The sequence below is a fragment of the Propithecus coquereli genome, unplaced genomic scaffold (genome assembly GCF_000956105.1).
Source record: "Propithecus coquereli isolate 6110/MARCELLA unplaced genomic scaffold, Pcoq_1.0 Scaffold218, whole genome shotgun sequence".
In the NCBI taxonomy this organism is placed as follows: Eukaryota; Metazoa; Chordata; class Mammalia; order Primates; family Indriidae; genus Propithecus; species Propithecus coquereli.
Window position 1 is genome coordinate 1,579,793 of NW_012146967.1, and position 20,565 is coordinate 1,600,357.

General features: G+C 39.0%; 1 protein-coding gene across 1 annotated transcript in view; it reads left to right on the top strand.

The window, feature by feature from the left end:
* POLR3B (polymerase (RNA) III (DNA directed) polypeptide B) overlaps positions 1-20,565 on the top strand; it is a 136,641-nt gene that overhangs the window by 109,079 nt on the left and 6,997 nt on the right. The window contains exons 23-25 of the mRNA XM_012644696.1: positions 14,369-14,472; positions 15,082-15,248; positions 18,928-19,041. Coding sequence (XP_012500150.1) covers positions 14,369-14,472; positions 15,082-15,248; positions 18,928-19,041 — 385 coding nt within the window. The remainder of the gene's footprint in view (positions 1-14,368; positions 14,473-15,081; positions 15,249-18,927; positions 19,042-20,565) is intronic.

The window sequence follows — 20,565 nt, forward strand, 5'->3', positions numbered from 1 at the left end:
TGTTATTATTTTTTAGAGACAGGGTCTCATTCTGTCACCTAGGCTGGAGTACGGTAGAATGATCATAGCTCACTGTAACTTAAAACTCCTGGGCTCAAGGTATCCTCCTGCCTCAGCCTCTGAGTACCTGAGACTACAGGTGCACACCACCATACCCAGCTAATTTTTTTACTTTTTTATAGTGACAGAGTCTTGCTATGTTGCCCAGGCTGGTCTTGAACTCAGCCTGGTCTTGAACTCGGCCTCAAGTGATCCTCCCACTTCAGCCTCCCAAAGTTCTGGGATTATAGGCGTGAGCCACCACACCCAGCTTCTAATTAATTTTTAAAGGTAATTTATTCTCTTTCTTTTTTATAGCAATAAATATTTGGGTTTTTTAGTTTTAGAGTTTGGGTTTTTCTTTTTTCTTTTTAGTTTTCTTCTGTTCCTAATCTTGTTTCTATCTTTTGATAGATTTTTTTTCCTCTTCTATTTGTTTTAGTGTCTGATTCATTGTCATTGTTGGAGGCTTTCCCCTAATGCCTGGTACACCTTTGAACCCTAAAAACCATTTGAAAGCTCTATATCCCATGGATAGAACTTGCCAACTGGTGGACATGATTATAGGGTGATCAGATGGTGAACCGTTTTTATTGCTGGTGCCATTCAGTTTCTACATAGCAGGGTCTTTCTAATTCCTGCCTAAAGGTTGGAGCTGGGAATGAGGGTGAGGACAGTGCTTAAGTCTATCAGCTGACCTCCAGGAGCCAGGTAGGGACAGGGGCTGGAGCTCACTGTTCAGTGTGCTCCTCTATGTCAGGCTTTAGAGCACCCACCCTCTGCTGTGCTTGCCACCCTTGGGTCTCGGGCATCGTGGCTCAATTACTCAAGTAAGGGTTAGGGGAAAAGAGTAGTTTCCTGGCTATAGGAGGTAAGGAATAGAAACTCAGAGATTTGATGATTTCTTATACAGACATTTGTTTATACAAATAATTAGTATCTTCTGAGTGTCTGATAGTATTCTAGGTCCTAGTGACAAGGAGTAAACAAAACAGACAAAAATTCTAGCCCTTGTGGGGCTTATATTCTTGTGGGCAAGAGGGATAATGGTAGGTACTGAGATGATAATGGTAGGTGCTGAGGGATAATGGTAGGTACTTTGGGGAAGCTGTGGTGATAAACACATGTATTCCATTCATCATGTTTAACTGGAAATCCATGTGTATATTATTTGGGAATATTCAACACAAAAATGCTTAGTGAGTGTGCTCAGTTTTTTTCATTGCAACTTACAGAACTGAAATTAAAATTATTTTAATAAGAAGTGAGAAGGATTTTTAGAGTGCCAACCTTTTATGTGCTGACCAGAGCCTTATCTCTAAGGCTTCTGGGGATTTTGGCTATTTTAATCACTTCTAAGATTGAAAACTAACTTAAAAATGTTTAAAGCTCACACCCTAAGAATTATGACATAAATGCTAACAATCATCAGAAAAGTATTAATCACATCTTATCAACTCTTAATTATCTGAAAATAATTTATCTTTTTTCTAGATTATTGTTGTAACTGAGTTTTACAACTTTGATCCTTTCCTTGAATGTCACCCGTCTGAAGCTAGAGGTGTGACGGTAGCTAGAAGTCTAGTTTTTGAAGTTCTTTTCATTTATTAAAAAAATTATAAAGATTCAAAAATACCAATGGTTTTGTTAAAATAATTTTATATTATTTGATGTTGAATATCCAGAATACCTTCCGGCTAATTTAGATAAGAATATTTTAGGTTCATTTAGGATAGGAAACATGCCCTACTAATTTATTTAACCTCAAAGCACCCAGCACAGCACTTTGCATATAATATGGTGTCCACTCAGTATATCAGTGGAATAATTTATTAAATAAAAATCTCAAGTGTTCATTGTTCTTGTTGGAAATTGTAATGACATAACAAGCCAAAATCATTGCTCCCAAAAATGAGTGTAATTTATTTTTCCTAGTATATGTCAGAAACGGATGTCTCATTTTTATCTGAACTAGTACCAAGAGTTTCTATACCTAAGATTCAGAGCTGCCCAATCCTCACTGATCAAACAGGCCCACTAAAGCTTTTCCAGCCAAAATAACTAAATACAGTTGTTCCTCAGATACTTGGGGGATTGTTTCTAAATCTTCGCATACTGACATCCTACAGTTGGCCCTGTGGTACTGAGTATATGAAAAGTTGGCCCTCCACATATGTGGGTTTGCATCCTGTGAATACTGTATTTTCCATTCGTGTTTGGCTGAAAATAATCTGCACATAAGTGGACCTGCAAAGTTCAAACCCATGTTGTTCAAGGGTCAGCTGTACACATGCCCCACCCATCTCCACCCTGGACACAAATGTGAATCTGCCTTGACAGCCCCAGGGAAATCTGTTTGGTCATATTAAAGTCACTACGGTGAGATCAGAACCGTGGTGAGCTCCCAGGGGATAGAAAGGAAGTTCAGCTTTTGGCTAAGACCCTTGAGGAATTGACTATACACCTGAAGCAAAAAGGTGGCTATAAAGGATTACATAGTTAAACACTAAGTTATATGGGAAAGACCATTAATGATAGAGAAGTTTAGAGTTTATTGTGCATAGGAGCAGAATAGAGTGTGGAAGGACCTTTTAGAAGTCTAGTCTAAATTCATCTTTCAGTGTAAGAGTTCTTTTTAGATTATCTTTGGCAGATGATTTTCCACATTTATTGTGGCCTGTAAAGGGAAGCCCTTGCTGCTTTCTGAGACAACCTGTTCTGTAGTAGCAGTGTTCCAATGGCTCTTGAGTCTGAAGTGCACGTTCTGCAATTTAGTGCTGTTAGTCCTGCCCTGTCCAGTGGGCCATACTGAATGGCTACCCTCTGTTCAGTATTTAAAGAAAGTTTTGAGGTTAAGAAAAAATAGAGAGGTAAAGGTCTTGAGCTCTAACTAGATATGCTATTTTGTCCCGCCATGCCTTGGTTTCCTTGTCTTTGACTAGGAGACATTTTCCTAGGGGTTGTTACTGGTGTGTGTAAAACAGTGAACACAGTGCATGGTGTACACGCAGCAGGCAGTAAAGGTGAGCTGCTAGTAGGTCTGTCCCAGGTCGTATAGACTAGGCTATAAAGGAAGGCTTCAGAGACTAAATAGGATTTGGACTTGGAGGGCTTGATAAAGAAGTGAAAGGAAAATGGGGGGCAGTAGAGAAGAGCAAATCAGTAGATTTGTTGATGTACTGAAATAAAGAGAAGAAGGAGACCACAGGGCCCGTGGTTTTAAGCCTGGTAAATGATGACACCAATCACAAAGCAACTTTGTGTCTCATTGACTTGAGATGATGGAGGATCTCTCTAGTGCTTATATTATTGATTAATTCGTCCTCGTGTGGAGCTTTTAGTATGTACCAGGCACTGCTGTAGATACTGGAAGTACAGGGGTAAACAAGACTGACAGATAAGGTCTCTGTTCTCCTAGAGTTTATGTTATCTTGGGGGAGGAAACAGAAAAGAAGTAAACAAAAATATAAACATAGTAGTTTAAGGTAGTAATAAGTGCCATATGTGAAGGATGATGTAAAAGAGCACCTGGTTTGGGAGGCTCAGGTGGTACTTTAGACTGATGATCAGGAACAACCTCTTGGAGGAAGTGACATTAGAGCTGAGACCTGAAGGATATAAGGGAGCCAGCCAAGCAAAAGTGTAGGAGAATTAAGTTCTAGGCAAAGAGAACCATTAGAGTAAAAACTCTGAGATGTGAATGAGCTTGGTATATTCAAGGAACAGAAAAAAGTATACTCTGGCCAGGCATATATATGCCTGAGGCAGAGCATGGTATGAGACTTGGTGAGAGAAATAGGATAGGGGCACATCCTATAAAGCCTTGTGGCCAAAAGAAAGGAGCTTGGACATTATTCTAAATCTACTGGGAACCAGTAGGACCATTGGATGGTGAGTGTCTTAGTTCGTTTTCTGTTGCTATCACAGTATACCACTGACTAGGTAATTTAAACAGAAAAGTTTATTTGGTTCACAGTTCTAGAGGCTTAAAAGTCCAAGGGCGTGGCATCTGGTGAGGGTCATCCCATGGTGGATAGGCAGAAGGGCAAGAAAACTTGCCATTCTTGGAATATTTAAAACACTCCTGTGATGATGGCATTAATCCATTCATGAGGTTGGAGACCTTATGACCTAATCACCTCTTAAAGGCCACATATGAATTAAATCTCAGCAAGAGTTTTGGTGGGGACATACAAACTATAGCCATGAGTATGAGCAAAGGAGTGACAAAATCTAACTTACAACTTTAAGAGCTGTGTTCTATATGAAGAGTGGGTGAAAGGGACAAGGAGGGAGTCAAGGAGATCATTGCAGTGGTCCAGGCAAAAGACGATGGTGGCTTGGACCAGGGTAGCAGCAGTTAGAAAGTGGAGAGAAGTGGATGTATTCTGGATATACTCTGGCAATAGAGCCAGTAGGAATTGCTGTTGGCTTGGTTGCTGGGAGAGGAAAAGGTAGGAATTGAGGATGAGGTTTGTGGCCTGAGCAGCTGGTAATGCTATTTACCAAGATGGGGAAGACTGGGGAAGGAATAGCTTTGAAGGGAGTTAGACAAGGGCAGAGGTTGAGAGTTTGGGCCTCAGGTTTGAGATGCCTATTAGACTCCAAGTGAAGTTGCTAAGTAGACAATTGGATATAGAATCTGGAGCTCAGGGAGAGATTAAGGCTAAGGGAAAAATCGAGGGATCTACACGCTCTTTATTCCCACATTTATAGCATTTTTTCATATTTATTAATATTTTTTATGTATTGATAATTTATAATTTTCATATAATTTTCATCTAAATTCCTTCCTTTAACCTGTATAGTTCTAGTTAGTGTTGTTATTCCTACTATACAGAATAAGGACATTGAGGCTCAGGGAGGTGAGTAGCTTGCCTGCTACAGTTTGGTGCTGGCAGAGCCAAGATTTAAATCCGGTGTTTTATTCTCAATGTATTGCCCATACTGTTAATCTGGTTAAAGGTGGCTCTTATATCATTACCACTCTGCCCCCAGGGGTTGCCGTATTCCCAGAGATTTCCCCTTGGAAGAGACACAGCCTTTCCTGAGACTGAATCCCAGTACTTCATAATATTCTTTTCTGGCTCCTCCTTAAAATGGGCATCTTCTCAAAATTCCCGTTCTTTCTGAATAAGCAGCTTTACACCTGCCACCAATCCAGAATAAATTCTACCCTCACATGCCTCGTTCCAGAAATGCCTGCCAACCCTCATATTAAGAGGTACTCCTAAAATAGAGCTGTATTTTCCGGCATCCCTTTCCTTCTAAAATTCACTTGTAAAACACTATCCCTCTTGCCGTCTTTAATTGGTCTTCTGGTCAGGTTTTAGTATCCCTGATTAAAATTCAAAAATCTATCGAGAATTTGAACAGATATAAAGAAAGTAAATTTTTTGAGCCCTCAGCTTTGACCATTCTACCAGTTCATCTGGCTAGATGTGATAGTTAAAGCTAGAAAAAGACGGGCATTTGGAGGAAGTGTTTTGGACAGTGATTACAGTTAGTTCATTTGGAGCCTTCATGTGCAGTGAGCACAGCTGGCAGGTGTCTGTAAGGAGCCACACAATAACCCAACCCTTAGTGTGGGACTCAAAGAGAAACTAGATGAGACCTAAAAGTAAAATGTGAATAAAACAGAGAATGTGGTCCGCTGTGTCAGTTATGCTATTTGTAATTGTCATGATATGAGCTGATAAAAATTTCAAAGTGTTGTGAGTTTTCAGAATACATGTATCACACCATGATTCCTGCAGTGCTTTTTTGTTTGTTTCTGCTTTCATCAGACACGTACCAGAGTAAGAGCAGTGGTTAGTTCAACTTAGTTTTCACTCTTGAAATGTAGAATTGTTTAGAAATCCTATCTTTTCCTTTATAACATAATCTGCTAGTTGACACATAGGTATTTTCTATAAGAAAATGTAAAGATTATTTTTACTTAGTGTATCTTTTTGCATATCCTTTTTCTGTCTTCATTTAGAGCCTTACATTTGTTATTCTTGGCATTCAGAAAATAACATGGCCCTGCAGATTACCTGATTTTTGTCTTTTTTTAAAAAAAGTTTACTTAAACAAAGCTGTTTTTAGGGATTCTTTTTGTATATGCATGGTGTGTAGATCATATTTGCATGCCTAATGCCTCTTAAAATATCCTGTCTAACAATTAGAGGAGACTTGAAAATTCAGTTTTGCAAACATGAGTGTCTGTCCCACTCAAGCCCGATCACTTCAAAGGTGGTAGGATAATTAGTAGCTAAATGAAACAAATCTGAAGAGAAGGCTGAACAGGGGTGGTCATATGCTATATGTGTTGAAAGAGCTTGTGAAGAAGATTGAAGGGAGCAGGATGAGTGGGTGAACTGGAACAAGAGAATCGATACTAAGTAGCTGGGAATCAGGTCAGTGCTATGTGATAAGCAAAGGTTGAATGTAGTTGGTCAGAGAAGGCCCAGTGGAGAAGTGAAAGTGTTTCATCAGTTAAAGATGTGACAGACCCAATAAGCAGCATCACTTTCTGTAACCTCCAAAGTGGAGGACAGTTAAGCTGAGAGAGCCAAGTTTTGAGGAAGGAAAAAGTGTTTTATAAAGAAGATGGTGTCACAGTTAACATAAATACTCTGGGCTCAGAGGCAGGCAGGATTCACTGGCACTGTACTTTGAAATGGGGGAATTTCATTACAGGCTTCTAACGAGACATTCAAAGAATCTTAATGAAGTACAACCCTCCTTTGGATCTTTGTGAAGTCAGTTATGTATCTTACCAGTATATGTACAGTGAATCAGCTCCCCCAAAAAGAGCCAGGCCTTTAATCAAGGATCTCTAGAACTATTCAACCTTTAGTATTATGCAAAATGCTGGCAAAGGTGAGATATGTATAGCTGTATACCAAAGTTATGAATTTGTTGTGCATTTATTTACAAAGTCAGGAAAGTTTAATTTGTTTGAAATTTATTTGAGGAGAAGTATATAAACCCTGAAGCCTTGATCTCCTTTCCCAAGTGTTCCAGACTTCTAGGTACTTTAGAGTGAAGCCATGATTTATAATGATGTTCCCAGGGGGAAAACGAGCTGAATGTGAATCTGGAATGTTCTATGTTTTCTCTTCGTATTCTGACCAGTTTTATAGATGGAGTTAAAGATAGGAAGAAACATTCACATATAATACTAATTGGAATTATGTTTGGAGCTAAACTTTCTGTTAAAATCAAAACAACTGATATAAGCCTCTTTAACTTCAGTATAAATTCTAATGGAGGGAACTCATCACTGGCAAATATTTTTATCTTGAGCCTTGTTTTCTCTGATGATTAGTACGTTTATTAGAAGATTTCCTGCTCCTTTTTTAAAAAAAATTCTTTAACAAAAATGTGTGACAGTCTAAGGAATTCTCAAGTTACATTTCATTTCAGGCAAACCAAATTATTATATTTCCAGATTTTCTCTTACTTTTGCTGCCATTCACAATGAAGGAGGAAAAAGTAGACTCCTTTGATGTGGAGAGGAAAAAAAAAACAATATATCACTTCCCTGAAAGAACATTTCTCAGTCTCTCATGTGAAAAAGGATTAGCACCTCCAACAAAGGTCCTGTAGATCACAGAATCGGGCGTCAATACCAAACAGTATTCCTAAGGAGAGGAAAAACTGTATTTGAGCAAGAGTGTTTGTCCTGGCAAACAGAAGCTTTTTAATAACTGCAAATCTGAGATAATGGCATACACTCCTCGATATCTCCCCCTAATTCCTTAAGGACCAGACAGCTAGTTTAAATGGAGTAAAGTCAACTTCAGGGTTTATATACTTCTAGACTTCTTTTCAAATAGAAGTCTAGTCTTATCAAAATGTGGTTTTTTCATTTAATGGTCAGTGTATCTATCTATCTTTGGTTCATAAGGATTACACATATACAGATAAAATCGTTTGGAAGATTCATCTTTGATCCTCTTTTATTCCAAAAAATTTCCATTATTAGGTCACTTGCTTCCATTTTGCATTAATAAAAGTTATTCAGCAACCTACTGAATTAATTTATTAAGATTTTGAGTGAGTGTTTCTTAGAAGAAAAGAAAACCTACCCTGACCTTCTAATACATTAAAGAATCTTTTTACAGTAAATATAAAAAGGTTGTGGAAGTAAGAAAATGTTAATTTATATGTAGTAGAAAAGCCAAGAAGAAAGTTTATCTGTTAAAAAGGTGTGGTTAAAAACTTTTGTTTTGCTAGACCTTCATTTGTTATTTCTTTTTTCTATATTATGTTATCTAAAATTGAGAGTGAAAAGACCCTGATTTAAAGTAATAATAATAACATCTTGTGCTCATGTAGCACTTGAGACTGTCTAAAATCCTCTCTGCAAGTCTGAAGCTTCAAACAGTCTGGATATCTTTGGCTCTCTACTTTGCTTGATCCTGCTTGAATGGAAGTTTCTAAGTGGGAGGGGAGAAGGGGCCTGATGGGGCTAACAGTGTGAGCCTCAACATAAGGTATATGATGCCAAGCGACCCATCTGAGTTTGGGTCCAGAAAGAAATTCCAGCAACTCTTACTGTAATGTTAGAAATCAGGATTCTTTTGTCCACATAGACACGTTATTGTAAGAGGAGTTTATTGAATTTACCTTTTTAAGAACAAATTTTGGTTTTCAGTAGCTAGCCAGTAACCCTCTGACCTTTCAGTAAATATCCAGCTAAAGCTTTGAAATTAGGGTATTTAGTGTTTTATGGCCCAGAATAAAAATCTCCAATTCTGTTTCCAAATAGTGTAGCCTCAACACATTTTATTAAGCTCTTGACACATTCAGCCGTGTGTATTTTGTAAAGTTCCTATGGTTATTGTTTTACAATAGCTGCTTCCAGAAGCATTGTAAGGGTTTCAATTAATCAGCCCTTTGTGTGCTTCAGACTATGCAAATTTATCACATCAAACCATTCAACTGCTCATGGGAAAGCCGTGTAAAAACTGTATTGTCTTCTAGCGCCTCCTCTCATTTAGAGTGATGTTTTAATAAGAAAGCTAATCAAGTTTTCTTATGCATTATTTATCTGTTAACATGTAAGGAAGAGCCGAATTAAAATTATGTCAACCAGGATATGGCAAGTGATGTGATAGATCTGGAAATGATTCAACAACAGAACAAAGCTAATATGATTCAACAGTTTTTTTCTACTCCCCTCTCCCTTGGAGGTGGTGGTGTGAAAATAAAAGGTTAATTTGATAACTGGAAAGCAGGGAGGGAAGAAAGGAGTAACCACCTGTGTTAGCCTTCTTGTTTTGATTTAGAGATTTTCATTTCTGAATGTATAAAGGCTTATTGAGACGAGTTTATTCAAAGCAAACCATTTCTTACTTAATAGGAACAGTCAAACTTGAAAGCATTCCTGCTGCTTCTTTGGCCCCATTGACCACCATATTCATCAGCAGTAAACTATTCCTCCCTAGAAATCCACAGCCCCACACCCTTCATGAAGTTCTAAAGTTATCAGGAGACAGTGTCTTGATAATGTTAAGTGACCTGAATAGCCCAAGTAGGAGTTAGCTTCTTCTGGGCCTCTTCAGCCAAAGTTAGTGCAACTGCAACTGCAACAGCTCCTTCTATTCATTAAGTTGGTCTCCTTGCTTTGCTAGTTTGCTTCCTGCTGAGAGTAATTAGGTTTCTTATATAATAATAATTCCTTGTATTTAGATGCAGCCTTTCTCTAAGGACCTTAAAGTACCTCTCAGACATTAGCTCATCTGTTCTTCTAACACAATGGCCTCATGAGATAGGTGCTAATTATTCCCCTTACAAAGACCAAACAACTAAGGCTCACCAGAAAGTGGTGCTTCCCCTACACCCCCAAGGTAACACAATATCAGTTGAACAGCATTGAGTCAAATTAAGGTCACCTGATTCCTTGATAGTCTGCCCTACGTAGCTCTCAGGGTCCGTGGAGTGATGAACTCTTTACAGCTGGCATTTCCTCCACATTTATAAACCTCGTTAATAATGGGCATCGGTAGTGTTCACTCCTTTACTAAACACAACCCTCTTCTTGCACTATGATAGAGAAAAATCACAGCATCATTTCACCCTTCATTCAGTGCAGAGAGTGTTAAACTGTGCAGAGTAAATAGCCTTGTCTAACAGTTAAGTATCTGCAGAAAGTAAAAGTAGGTAATTTAGACTCTGCCAGATGCGCTCCACGTTTAGAGCATTAGAACGTGTTTTAGTTTTCAGTATTCGCTCTGATCGCTCTGCATAGGCTACCTCTGCCTTTCTGGAGTTGAGGTCCTGAACTTCTTTGTATTCCCACCTCCTCACAGCACTTGTCACACAGCATATGCTTAGTAATTGAGGGAAATAATTCTTTTTCTCTTTCCTCACTCGGAAAAGGAAGAGTAATAATATATATCAACTTCAGAGTGGTAAATGTAATCCAATGGTTGTTATATATAGAAAGTAGACTTGCTCAATAAAAATTTAAAAATAAAAAATTAAAGACGATTGTGATATTAAAATGAGACCTGGCCACCAATAGAATCAAAAACCGTTTACTAGTCAGATTTCAACACATTGAAGTCACATCAAAAACAGCTCCTGAAATACAGATGTTATTATAGTTGTTTTCCGCAGTTGCCATTTGCTTTCCTGTCTTGATATGGTACTAGACTCCTTTAATTTTTCCTTACCTTTTTTCCTTATGTTCTTACCTTTTATCTTTTTCTGTTTGAATTAATGTAACCCATTACACAGAGCCAGTACACTAAAACTAGTATTTTGAAAAGACCAAAAATGTCTTTTGAATAAGTCAGTTGCTGTTTATCTCATTGGAAATACTTTTAGGACAATCAAATGATTCATGAGATTAACAGGACTTTTATTGGGTAAACCTATTCCTAAACAATTTCTGTGTTGTTCTGTGAAGCCATAGAAATAGAAATAACAAATTGGTACAGGAGCCGGCAGTGTCTGGGACACGACACACAGAACTGTGACAGTTCGCCCCAGATTTGCCTCTCCTGAGTGGATGGGCAGTCAGACTTCTAAGACTCCCCAAATTCTTCCTCTTTACAACTTGAAATTAAGATTGATGGTGATGGAATAATATTTCATTGAGTGGATATCTGCAATCTTTTTCTATTCTCACTTGCTGTGATTCCAGTTTTTCCTGCATTTGTTAAAAGTTCTGTAATATAGTCCGTGGTCTGATTCCAAGTTGCCCTCATGAGTGCATTAAATGTTCCTGGGCATGTTAAACTGGTGTATTTGCATTTTACTGCCAGGAGGTTGTGCTATAAACAATGGGGTTGAGACACCAGCATGAGCCAGGGGATGAAATTTTATTTTAAAATCTGAAATGCTGTGTAAGCATTTAAGGTATGAATCGGTAATTGTTTCACAACAGCTTCCATTAGATATGGTTTATTTGTAGTCCATCCTCTTTTCAAGGATCCAGGGGAGGTTAACACACTGAAGCGTACTGCATATCATTTACATTTTTAAACCAGCATTAAAGGAAAATGACCATAACTTTTAAGACTTCTAAATTTTGGAATGGACTTTATGCCTCTGTCCATGTAGAAAACACAATTCTAAATTTTTCATATGAAAACAAGAAAAGAAACCTTCGCATTTTGATTAAGGATTTGAATAATTCTGAAACAGAAAAATACCGTTAAAAAAAAGAAAAGTCTGGTTCTAAGATTGAGAACTCTTTTTACTCTTAATGAATTCAGTAAAATACAAACTTTTAAAAATCATCTGTCTAATTTGAGATTCGAGATCATCAAATTCTGTCTAAATATTTTGTTTTAACTTCTAAGCTCATTATGGTCTCTTTGTGTTAACTTGTATTAAAATCTGTCAGCTATGACTGGTCTCATAAGCACAGTCAGCGGACCAGAATAAGTTAATTATTTACTTGTGTCACTAGTGCTCTTCATCTAATGAAATGCACAGCTGTGTCAGATCTGCAGTTGGATGTGTAGCTTCCATTGTTCCGCAAGTCAGCAGAGGGTAGAAGCCGCAGTGATGGAGAGCCCTCAGTTCTTTCTGCTGTTCTGGCTTTCTGTGTCGATTTCATGGATCTTTTATCATTCACTTTCACACAAAACAAACAACACAGGGCTGTCTGCTATGGGAACCATCTTGGCATATAAAAGGGTTTTCAGAGCCTAAAGTAATTTTAAGTTAGCTAAGATTTAATTTTTGGCTCACAGGTGCTTTGGTTCAGATATAGCCAAAGCAGTTCCTATAATGGAATGAAAAAATCTAAAAGCTATGTGTATATATATATATTTTTAACAAAATGTCAGAAAAGGGCTGATAAGAAACAACTTCCCAAAAAGGAAACTCTATACTAAATATTAATCAGATGTCAAGCAAAGTTATTAGAAATTCACATTTCAGGGGAATGAGCATTTTTTCATTTTAATAACATAATAAAGTTGAATTTGCTTGATTAAACATGTCAATTGAAACTAAAAACACAAAATGCAAGTCATCGCTCCGTACCCTCCCCCAATATAAGTACGTCATGCTTCCTTGGTCAGTTTCTGTACCTCCTGCCCCTTGTTCCCACCTTCTCTTGTTGGAGGGTGGACAGGCAGCTTCCTCCTGAGCAGACGCCAGCGTCCCCCTGTGAACTGCTGCTTAAGGGGTGCCGAGGTTTTTCTTTGGTTTTGTTTTTAAGGGGTGTAGCTGAACCCTCCATCTCCTGAGCAGCCAAAATTACATTCTCACCCGAGCACGTCCCGAGACCGGCCCCTTTAGGAATTGCCGTTTCTAACATTTTGTTCACTGCTAAACAATGTTGTTGTCGGTGCACCTAGATTTACAATTTGATCTCTTTCAAAGTAGATTTCTCAGTAGCCCTGGGGTTTTGTCAGATAATTTCAGTGTGGATAAGATGGATTTTTGGAGGAAAGAAAAAAGGGTCACACACTCTGCTTGATTTAAATTCTAACACATTGTAGCTGAATTTGAAATAAAGTGAACAGAATGATTGTTTCTGTTCTTCATGTAGGAAAGCATACATTCTTTATAATAAACAATACCATTTCAAGCAAAAAGCCAACTCAAGGAACTACATGCTCTAGAATTCAGCTCCACAAATCTAATAACCATTTTACTGGCAACCACTAGAAATCAGACTATTAATAACTGATACTAAATAGGCAAATGGCATTCTTTTCCTTTAGACTTTAACTCTTAGTAATTAAAACAAATTTCAAAAAAAATTATTTTAAGTAGTTTGAGTAAGTAGGAGTCAAACTGAGGAATGAAAAATTTGAGAGTGGTTTCTTTTCAATAGGTGCAGATGTTTAATAACTTTACACACGGGGAAAAGGAATTTTATCTTACTGCAAATATAAAAGTATTTTCTTAGTCCATGCACTTGTACACTAGTTTTCTGATTCTAAATAATGGAGATTTTAGTTAATTATCTAAATTCTATTCCTACTCTTCCTCCCAAGAAAAAGAAATCAGAGTAATTAAAAACTATTTAGCAACAAAATCCCCTACAGGTTAGAATAATATTAAGGGAGTAATAAAGTACAGTTAATTTAAGAGAATATCAGTAGTGCATAGAGTTGGTAGGTTTTTGTTCTGTTTTCATTCTTAGAATTCCATTTCTAATTCTAGGCTTTTTTTCTAAAAGCGATTTGGCATTTAATTTTCTTGTTCAACTTTACAAGTTCAATCAAAGATCACTTTTCTAATGTGCTGTAAGCTATAGGAATTAAAATTCCTTCAGGCAGTTTAGACTCAGCCATGGAAGCCCTGGCAAAAACCAGCCAACCAGCCAGAGCTCTGTAGCCAATAGGTAGACCTATTAGCACATCAGCCACACACGAGTACTTCTTGTCACAGTTTTTTAAATCCACTTTTTAAGTACACCCCTCATTCGATCACTTCTGTGTTTGGTGATCAGAGAACTTGGATTCCTATAATTTGGGCGTAGAAACTAGCAGATCATGAACTAGCTGATGAAGAGCAAAACTGCTGCTGACTTAAAGCTTCAGGGACATCGGCAGATCCAGGGCCCAGCGAAGTCTCTACCCTTCAGTCTCCGTGGCATGGGAGGGTGGACAAGCAGCCTGACAGCACCATTGTGTGTCATGCCAGCAGGACAGTACTCAGGCTGCAGTGCCTTTCTGCAGGGAGAGTCATTTTTGAACTGTTTGTGTAGCAGGATTGTTCGAAATTGCTTTTGTTACTCTTGATAGGGACCATGGGGAAGGTTTTAGAGCAGTGGAAATAGAGATAGCAGCAGGGAGATCCCAATTAAGTACTGTATTTTCCTCTCTGCCGATTTGCTTTACATGGCATGAAATCTTCTCTCCCCCAGGTGTTTGTGGCTTGATTGTCCCCCAGGAAGACATGCCATTTTGTGATTCTGGCATTTGTCCGGACATCATAATGAACCCACACGGCTTCCCATCTCGAATGACGGTTGGTTGTCTTTAGATTTTTCAGAGATGCTGCCTTTAAGGAAGAAAGCATGCAGTTAGTTTAGTTATAGTGAGTGGAAGTGATGGGACCCTGAAGCTGATTTTTAGAAAGAGGCGTTTGGCCCCTTGCCAGATAAACAGATTCCTCAGTTCTGGGCCACTCTCCTCTACGGGGAGAATGAGGAGCTCATCTGCACTTCCCTTCAAGAGCAGAGACTTCTGAGTGATGAATTTACCCCTCAACAAGGAAAGCCCCTTATATCAAACCTCAGTGGATCTCCCTTTTGAGGGTTATTCTTTGCAGTCCTGGCTCTACCTCTTACCAGCTGTGTGGCCTTGGACCAGTTGCTTAACCTCCCTATACTGCAATTTCCTCATCTGTAAAATGAGAAAATAATAGTACCTACATCATAGGGGGATTGAGAGGTATAAAATTAGATCATGCATGTCAAGCTTTTTCAACAGTCTGTCACAGCAAGAGCTCAATAAATGTTGCTGCTATTAATTTATCACTATTATTAATAGTAGTAGTCTCAAGCCAGAGATAAATCAGCAAAGAGAATTCCTATGCCACAGGGAGGTACTCACATAATTTGTTCACATCCCACAGGTGGGGAAGTTAATTGAGCTGCTGGCTGGCAAGGCCGGTGTGTTGGACGGCCGGTTCCACTATGGCACTGCGTTTGGAGGGAGTAAAGTGAAGGATGTGTGTGAAGACCTTGTTCGCCATGGTTATAACTACTTGGGAAAAGACTATGTTACATCTGGCATCACAGGGTAAGTATGTGATGGAGCCATTTCAAAGAAAAAGAATGGTTTTATTAGAATAGGAGGTAAGATCCCTTAAGACACACTCCTTAATTGTACCTTAAGAAGTGTACCTTAAGATGTAAGCATTAAGGACTAAGGAGGAAAGCTTTATTTCTTTAAGAAATCTGATACCAAAAAAATCCAAATTTAGAAAACTGACAAATTGAAGAGTGCCATTTTTACTGGTAAGGCTATAATTTTAAAAGTAGAAAAGATTTAATTTACCAAAATGACTTCTGCCCTTCTTCTAAGTAACACATCAATTGTATATAATGCAAAGGTTTCCCTTACCTGTTGAACTCTCTGCATTCATATGATGAGTATCAGATAGTTAATGCTTTCACAGATAACCTGAGTCCTAGCATTTGTGCATTTTTTCACTAAAGATGTGTTAAGCACCTACCTGATATGTGCTAGACACTGAGTATATACCAGTTAATATAGTAAACATGGTCCCTGACCTTTGGAGCTGACCATTTAGATATGTTACTAGACATTAAAAAATAACAGACAAAAGGTTACTTCTCAGTGAGGCCTGCCATGACTACCTAATTTAAAACTATAACCCAGTGCTGCCCATTTCCTGCTGTATTTTTATCTGTAGCACTCCTCATTATCAAATATACTATGTAATAATACTATATAACACTATTGTCTGTCTCCCCAGCTAGAATGTAACCTCCATGAGATCAAGCCTGGTTTGTTCTGTTTACTGTTCCGTTTCCAGTGCCTAGCACAGGGCCTGACACACAGCAGGTGCTCCATAAATATTTGCTACATGAAGGAATGCAGACAAATAAATTCAAGTACAAACAGCTCTCACCAAAATGAAGACAAAGAATAGGTTAGAAGAGCCCTGTGAGGAAGTGGATATTTAAGCTGAGCTATGAAGGATGGGAAGGATAGGCCATTTGAAAAGTGTTTAATGCCGAGGAAAAGTATGTTTAACACCTTGCCAGGGAAAGAGGTGGGGGAGATCAGGGAACTGGAAGAGGCAGATTTGGCTGCAGTGTAGAGAAGAGGCCTTGCTGGCGGCCTGAAGTGCAGCTGGAGAAGGGGAAGAGCCAGGTCACCCAGGCAGAGCGGGGCATCTTCCTATTAACCAGGGAGAAACAAAGGTCCGTGGAATCATCGTGAATGACACATGGTTGTCATTGAATCACACATGGTTTTAAAGGATCAAATCAGTTGCTTAAATTAAGACGCACTTATGTATTTTATGTCAGGTAAAATTCTAGGACATAGTGTTTATTCTCTTCTTCTGAGATTTTAAGCCACTTGAACACGAGTGAAGCTCAGAGTGGAAGCATGTGTGAGAACAGAGCTTGATTTTGGTGGTGCAAATAGACTCTCCAGATGTGATTAAAATAGTTAAAATCTATATCCATTAAAAATATGAAGTGCTTTTTAAAATGATTTATTCAGACTGTACTAATGTGGATTTCTTTAGGTGTATCATACTTGAGATGTTATAGAAAATCACAGTACAGGAAAAGACTAATGGTCCATTTCAAAAAATGCAATTATCATTGCTAAATTGATCACTTTAGTCTTCACTTCTCCACCCAGAAATAATGCAGATATTGATGAGAAAGTGTGCAAAATCACAGGGGCAATTTGGTGGACCTTCCTGAACATAACTGTACCAAAAGATTGGATGGGTTATATCCTGCGTGCTATAGACAGTGGTAGTCTATGTCCCAGTCCACACTGCTTCCCCTAGGCCTGCCACCTCCAGCCATAGTTTTCATTTCTTTGTCATTTATTTCATTGTCAAAGGTTGAAAAGCACTGTTTGTTAGTTGAAAATTCCAGAGGGCCTGCAAACATCTTTATCCACCAGCTTTCATCCCTTATTCATTCTTGAGCATAGCTAGGAGGAGAAATTGCATATGGCTTTATTCTGTTGATGATGGGATAGCATTGGGTAACAGAGTTTCATAAATTTTGCCATGAGCAACCATACTATTGAGGAATAGAATCATTCTCTATTAGAACTAGAAGGAACCTTGTTCTGACCACCTTGTTGTACAACTAAGAATACTGAGATAGAGAGGTCGTGCGGTTACTATGCGACAGAAACGAGGCAAAAACAGGGTCTCTTAACACGCTCTCCACTGGCCTTCTACTCCACTTTGCATTTTCCAAGAATTTGGTCATGCTTAAGCCAACAGAATGGCTTGATCACTGCAGAAAGCCTTTGGTAGTGATGCTGAGAATGCGATCAGATATACCAAGCAAGCAGGGGCCATGTGTTTTTATTTGCCTCTCTGCTATGATTGTTCCTTCCTTTGCTCTTTTCACTCTTTTGTCATACTGTAGCCCAAAATTTACTTGGTTCAGGACTGGCCAGTGTGACAGGGAGAGCTCTGGATTTTGAACTGCTGCTGCACCACTCACCAGCTCTCAGCTGACCTCTCAGGCCCTCTGTGCCTATTTCTTCATCTTCAGAACAGGGATGACAGTTCTCCCTCCCTGGATTATTGTGTGGATTAAATGGCACATGGTAGGTGCTTCCTTTCCTTTGAGGAAGGAAGTTCTGAGGCAGTTAAAAAAATTTTTTAAAGGCATCAATTCCCTGGTTCTTGCTCCAGACTTAAAGAAAAAGGTTTCTTCTGGCAAAGCACTTGTATATTCACTCTCTTTTTAAACCCTTACTATAGCTTTTCTAAAGATTCATTGAATCGATTATGACATTTATTGAGCACCAGTTATGTGCCAGGCAGGGTCATAGGTGCTGGAGCCATAGTTACAAAGGAGTCAAAGTGTTTATTCTTGCAGAGTTTACTTCTCATGGGGAAGACAGGCAATAATCAGAAATGATAAATGTATACTATGATACCAGAAGGTGGTAAGGGCACTAAAGGATGAGGGGAGGGGAGTGGCAATGCTGGGGATGGTGAGGACTCCCTTAGATAAGGTGATCAGGGCAAGTCTCTCTGCAGAGGTGAAATGTTTGACAGAGCCATATGGAAGAAGGTTTCAGGCAATGGAAACTGTAAGCACAAAGGTCCTGAGGCAGAAATAGGCTTGCTACATTTGAGGAGCAATGAAGAGGCCAGCGTTACTGGAGTAGAGTGAGCGATGGGAAGAGAGAATAGGAAATGAGTACAAGGTGGGCGGGAACCGGGTTGTATTTGGCCATATGGCTGTGATACAAAACTTTGGCAGTACAGATTGTGAGTGTGATGAGAAACATGGGGGAGTTTAGAGCAGAGGAATGACCTATTGTGATTTACTTTTTAGAAGGAATCACCCTGGCTTGTTATGTGAGGAATAGATTGTTGAAGTATAAGAGTGGGAGCAGGGAGACTAATTAGAAGATCATTTGTGGTAGCCCAGGCAGGAAAGGACGGTGGCCTGACCAGGGTTGTAGCCATGAAGGAGGGATCATCCTATACATACTGTTTCACAACCTATTTAAATGCTTATTTCTTTATAAAATCACTTATCTGTTAATATGGCTATGGTACTTTTATATTTTTAGATCTAGGCTTTTCATTCATTACAGACTGAAAATCATTTTTACCCAATCAGTTATAAACCTCTTCATAAATAAGGACTCGCCAGTGATGAGTCCTAGAAAAGGCTGTCTCTTGTTAGCCCAAACTTAGTTTCTTAACCCAAAACGCTGATCTTTCTTTCAGTGAGCCCTTAGAGGCATACATCTATTTTGGCCCCGTGTACTATCAGAAACTGAAACACATGGTACTGGATAAAATGCACGCCCGCGCCCGGGGCCCACGAGCCGTCCTTACCAGGTAAGGGAAGAGTATTTACAAAAAGAATTTATGATGCAGTCGAGTCTGTCTTTATTTTCCGGATACAATAAAATGCAGATTCAATAAAGTTTCTGTTTTCCAGAGATGTCAGAATTTTGGGTGTTAGACATTAAGAGAAATCATTTGTGTGTGATTAATATGAAATATAGCAGCCAATTAAAAATTATTTCACAGGCACAAGAGCAAAACTGCTGTAGGTTTTGCCAGTGGACTCCTAACACAGCCATTTACTATGTAAATGTTTGCAGATATGGTTCTATTCAGAAAGGTTCATATATAAGGTTCATACATATATACCCACACACATACGGATACACCGGCATGCACCCGTGTGAACACATGTGTACATTATTTGGAGCCCAAACCACAATTGTACTTTTTAAAAAACTAATGTTATTGGAGCATAAGGCACCTGTACTTGCATGTTTATGTGAATAAGCTCCAGCTGGTTAGGGTCCATGTGTGCCCTGATCACCAGTGTATCCTTCCTTAATTCCAAGCACAATGTCTGGGTGTTGATGAATGGGTAAATTGTTGGGAAAGGGATTTAGGACTACTGAGTTTCACATGTTCTTAGTACTACTTTTTCTAGTTGGAGAAGCATAGACTATGGCAGTAGTTCTCAACAATTTTGCCTCCCAGAGGACATTTGACAACATCTGGAGACATTTTCAGATATCCCAACTTGGGGGTAGGGGGAGGTAGTTACTGGCATCTTGTGTGTGAAGGCCAGGGATACTGCAGGTACGCCCCCCACAACAAAGAGTTGCCGAGCTCCGTATGTCAGTAGTGAAGAACTCTGGGCTAGGGGAGGGAACCCAGGCCTCGGAGCCAGATAGGCACAGATATGATCTCATCTCCACCTTTTAGCACTGTCACAAGCCTTGGACAGATCACTTAGCTTCTCACAGCTTCAGTTTTTCTCATATACAAAGTGGAGACGGTAATACCTACTTCACAGGGTGCTGGTGACCATCACGGTTTGAACATTGAATGTGTAGAGTGCTGATCCATAGGCAACGCTCAGTCAGTACCCGGTTCCCTCCCCGCTTTCACTGAACACTGCTTGGATGTAACAGCACATGGGGAGCAGGGAATGAAGCAGCTAGTGTTGTTTAGGTTTTGTTTTTTTTAAAACCAAGGAAGGGGTGTAGATGACTCAATCCCTTGACCATTTAAAACTGAGCAAATGCACATGTCTTTTGAAATGATAGACATATGTGGGCTTAAAATTGCAGCAGAGGGAAGAGAAGTTGAGATTCTTAACACGATAATCACCTCAGCAATGAGACCCTACTTGGGTTAGGTGTGTTTCTGCTCTAAATTCTGTCCCCTCCTAAACTGCCATGTCAGCTACAACATCCAAAAACTATTTCAGAGCAACATAAATGTCAAAGCAGTTATTGCCTATATTTTGCTTTGTTGTGTAAAAGAAGTTATTACTTTGGTATTACTTTTGTGTCTTCCGTATGAAGACTGCCTAGAGAGCATTTGTTTGTAGTC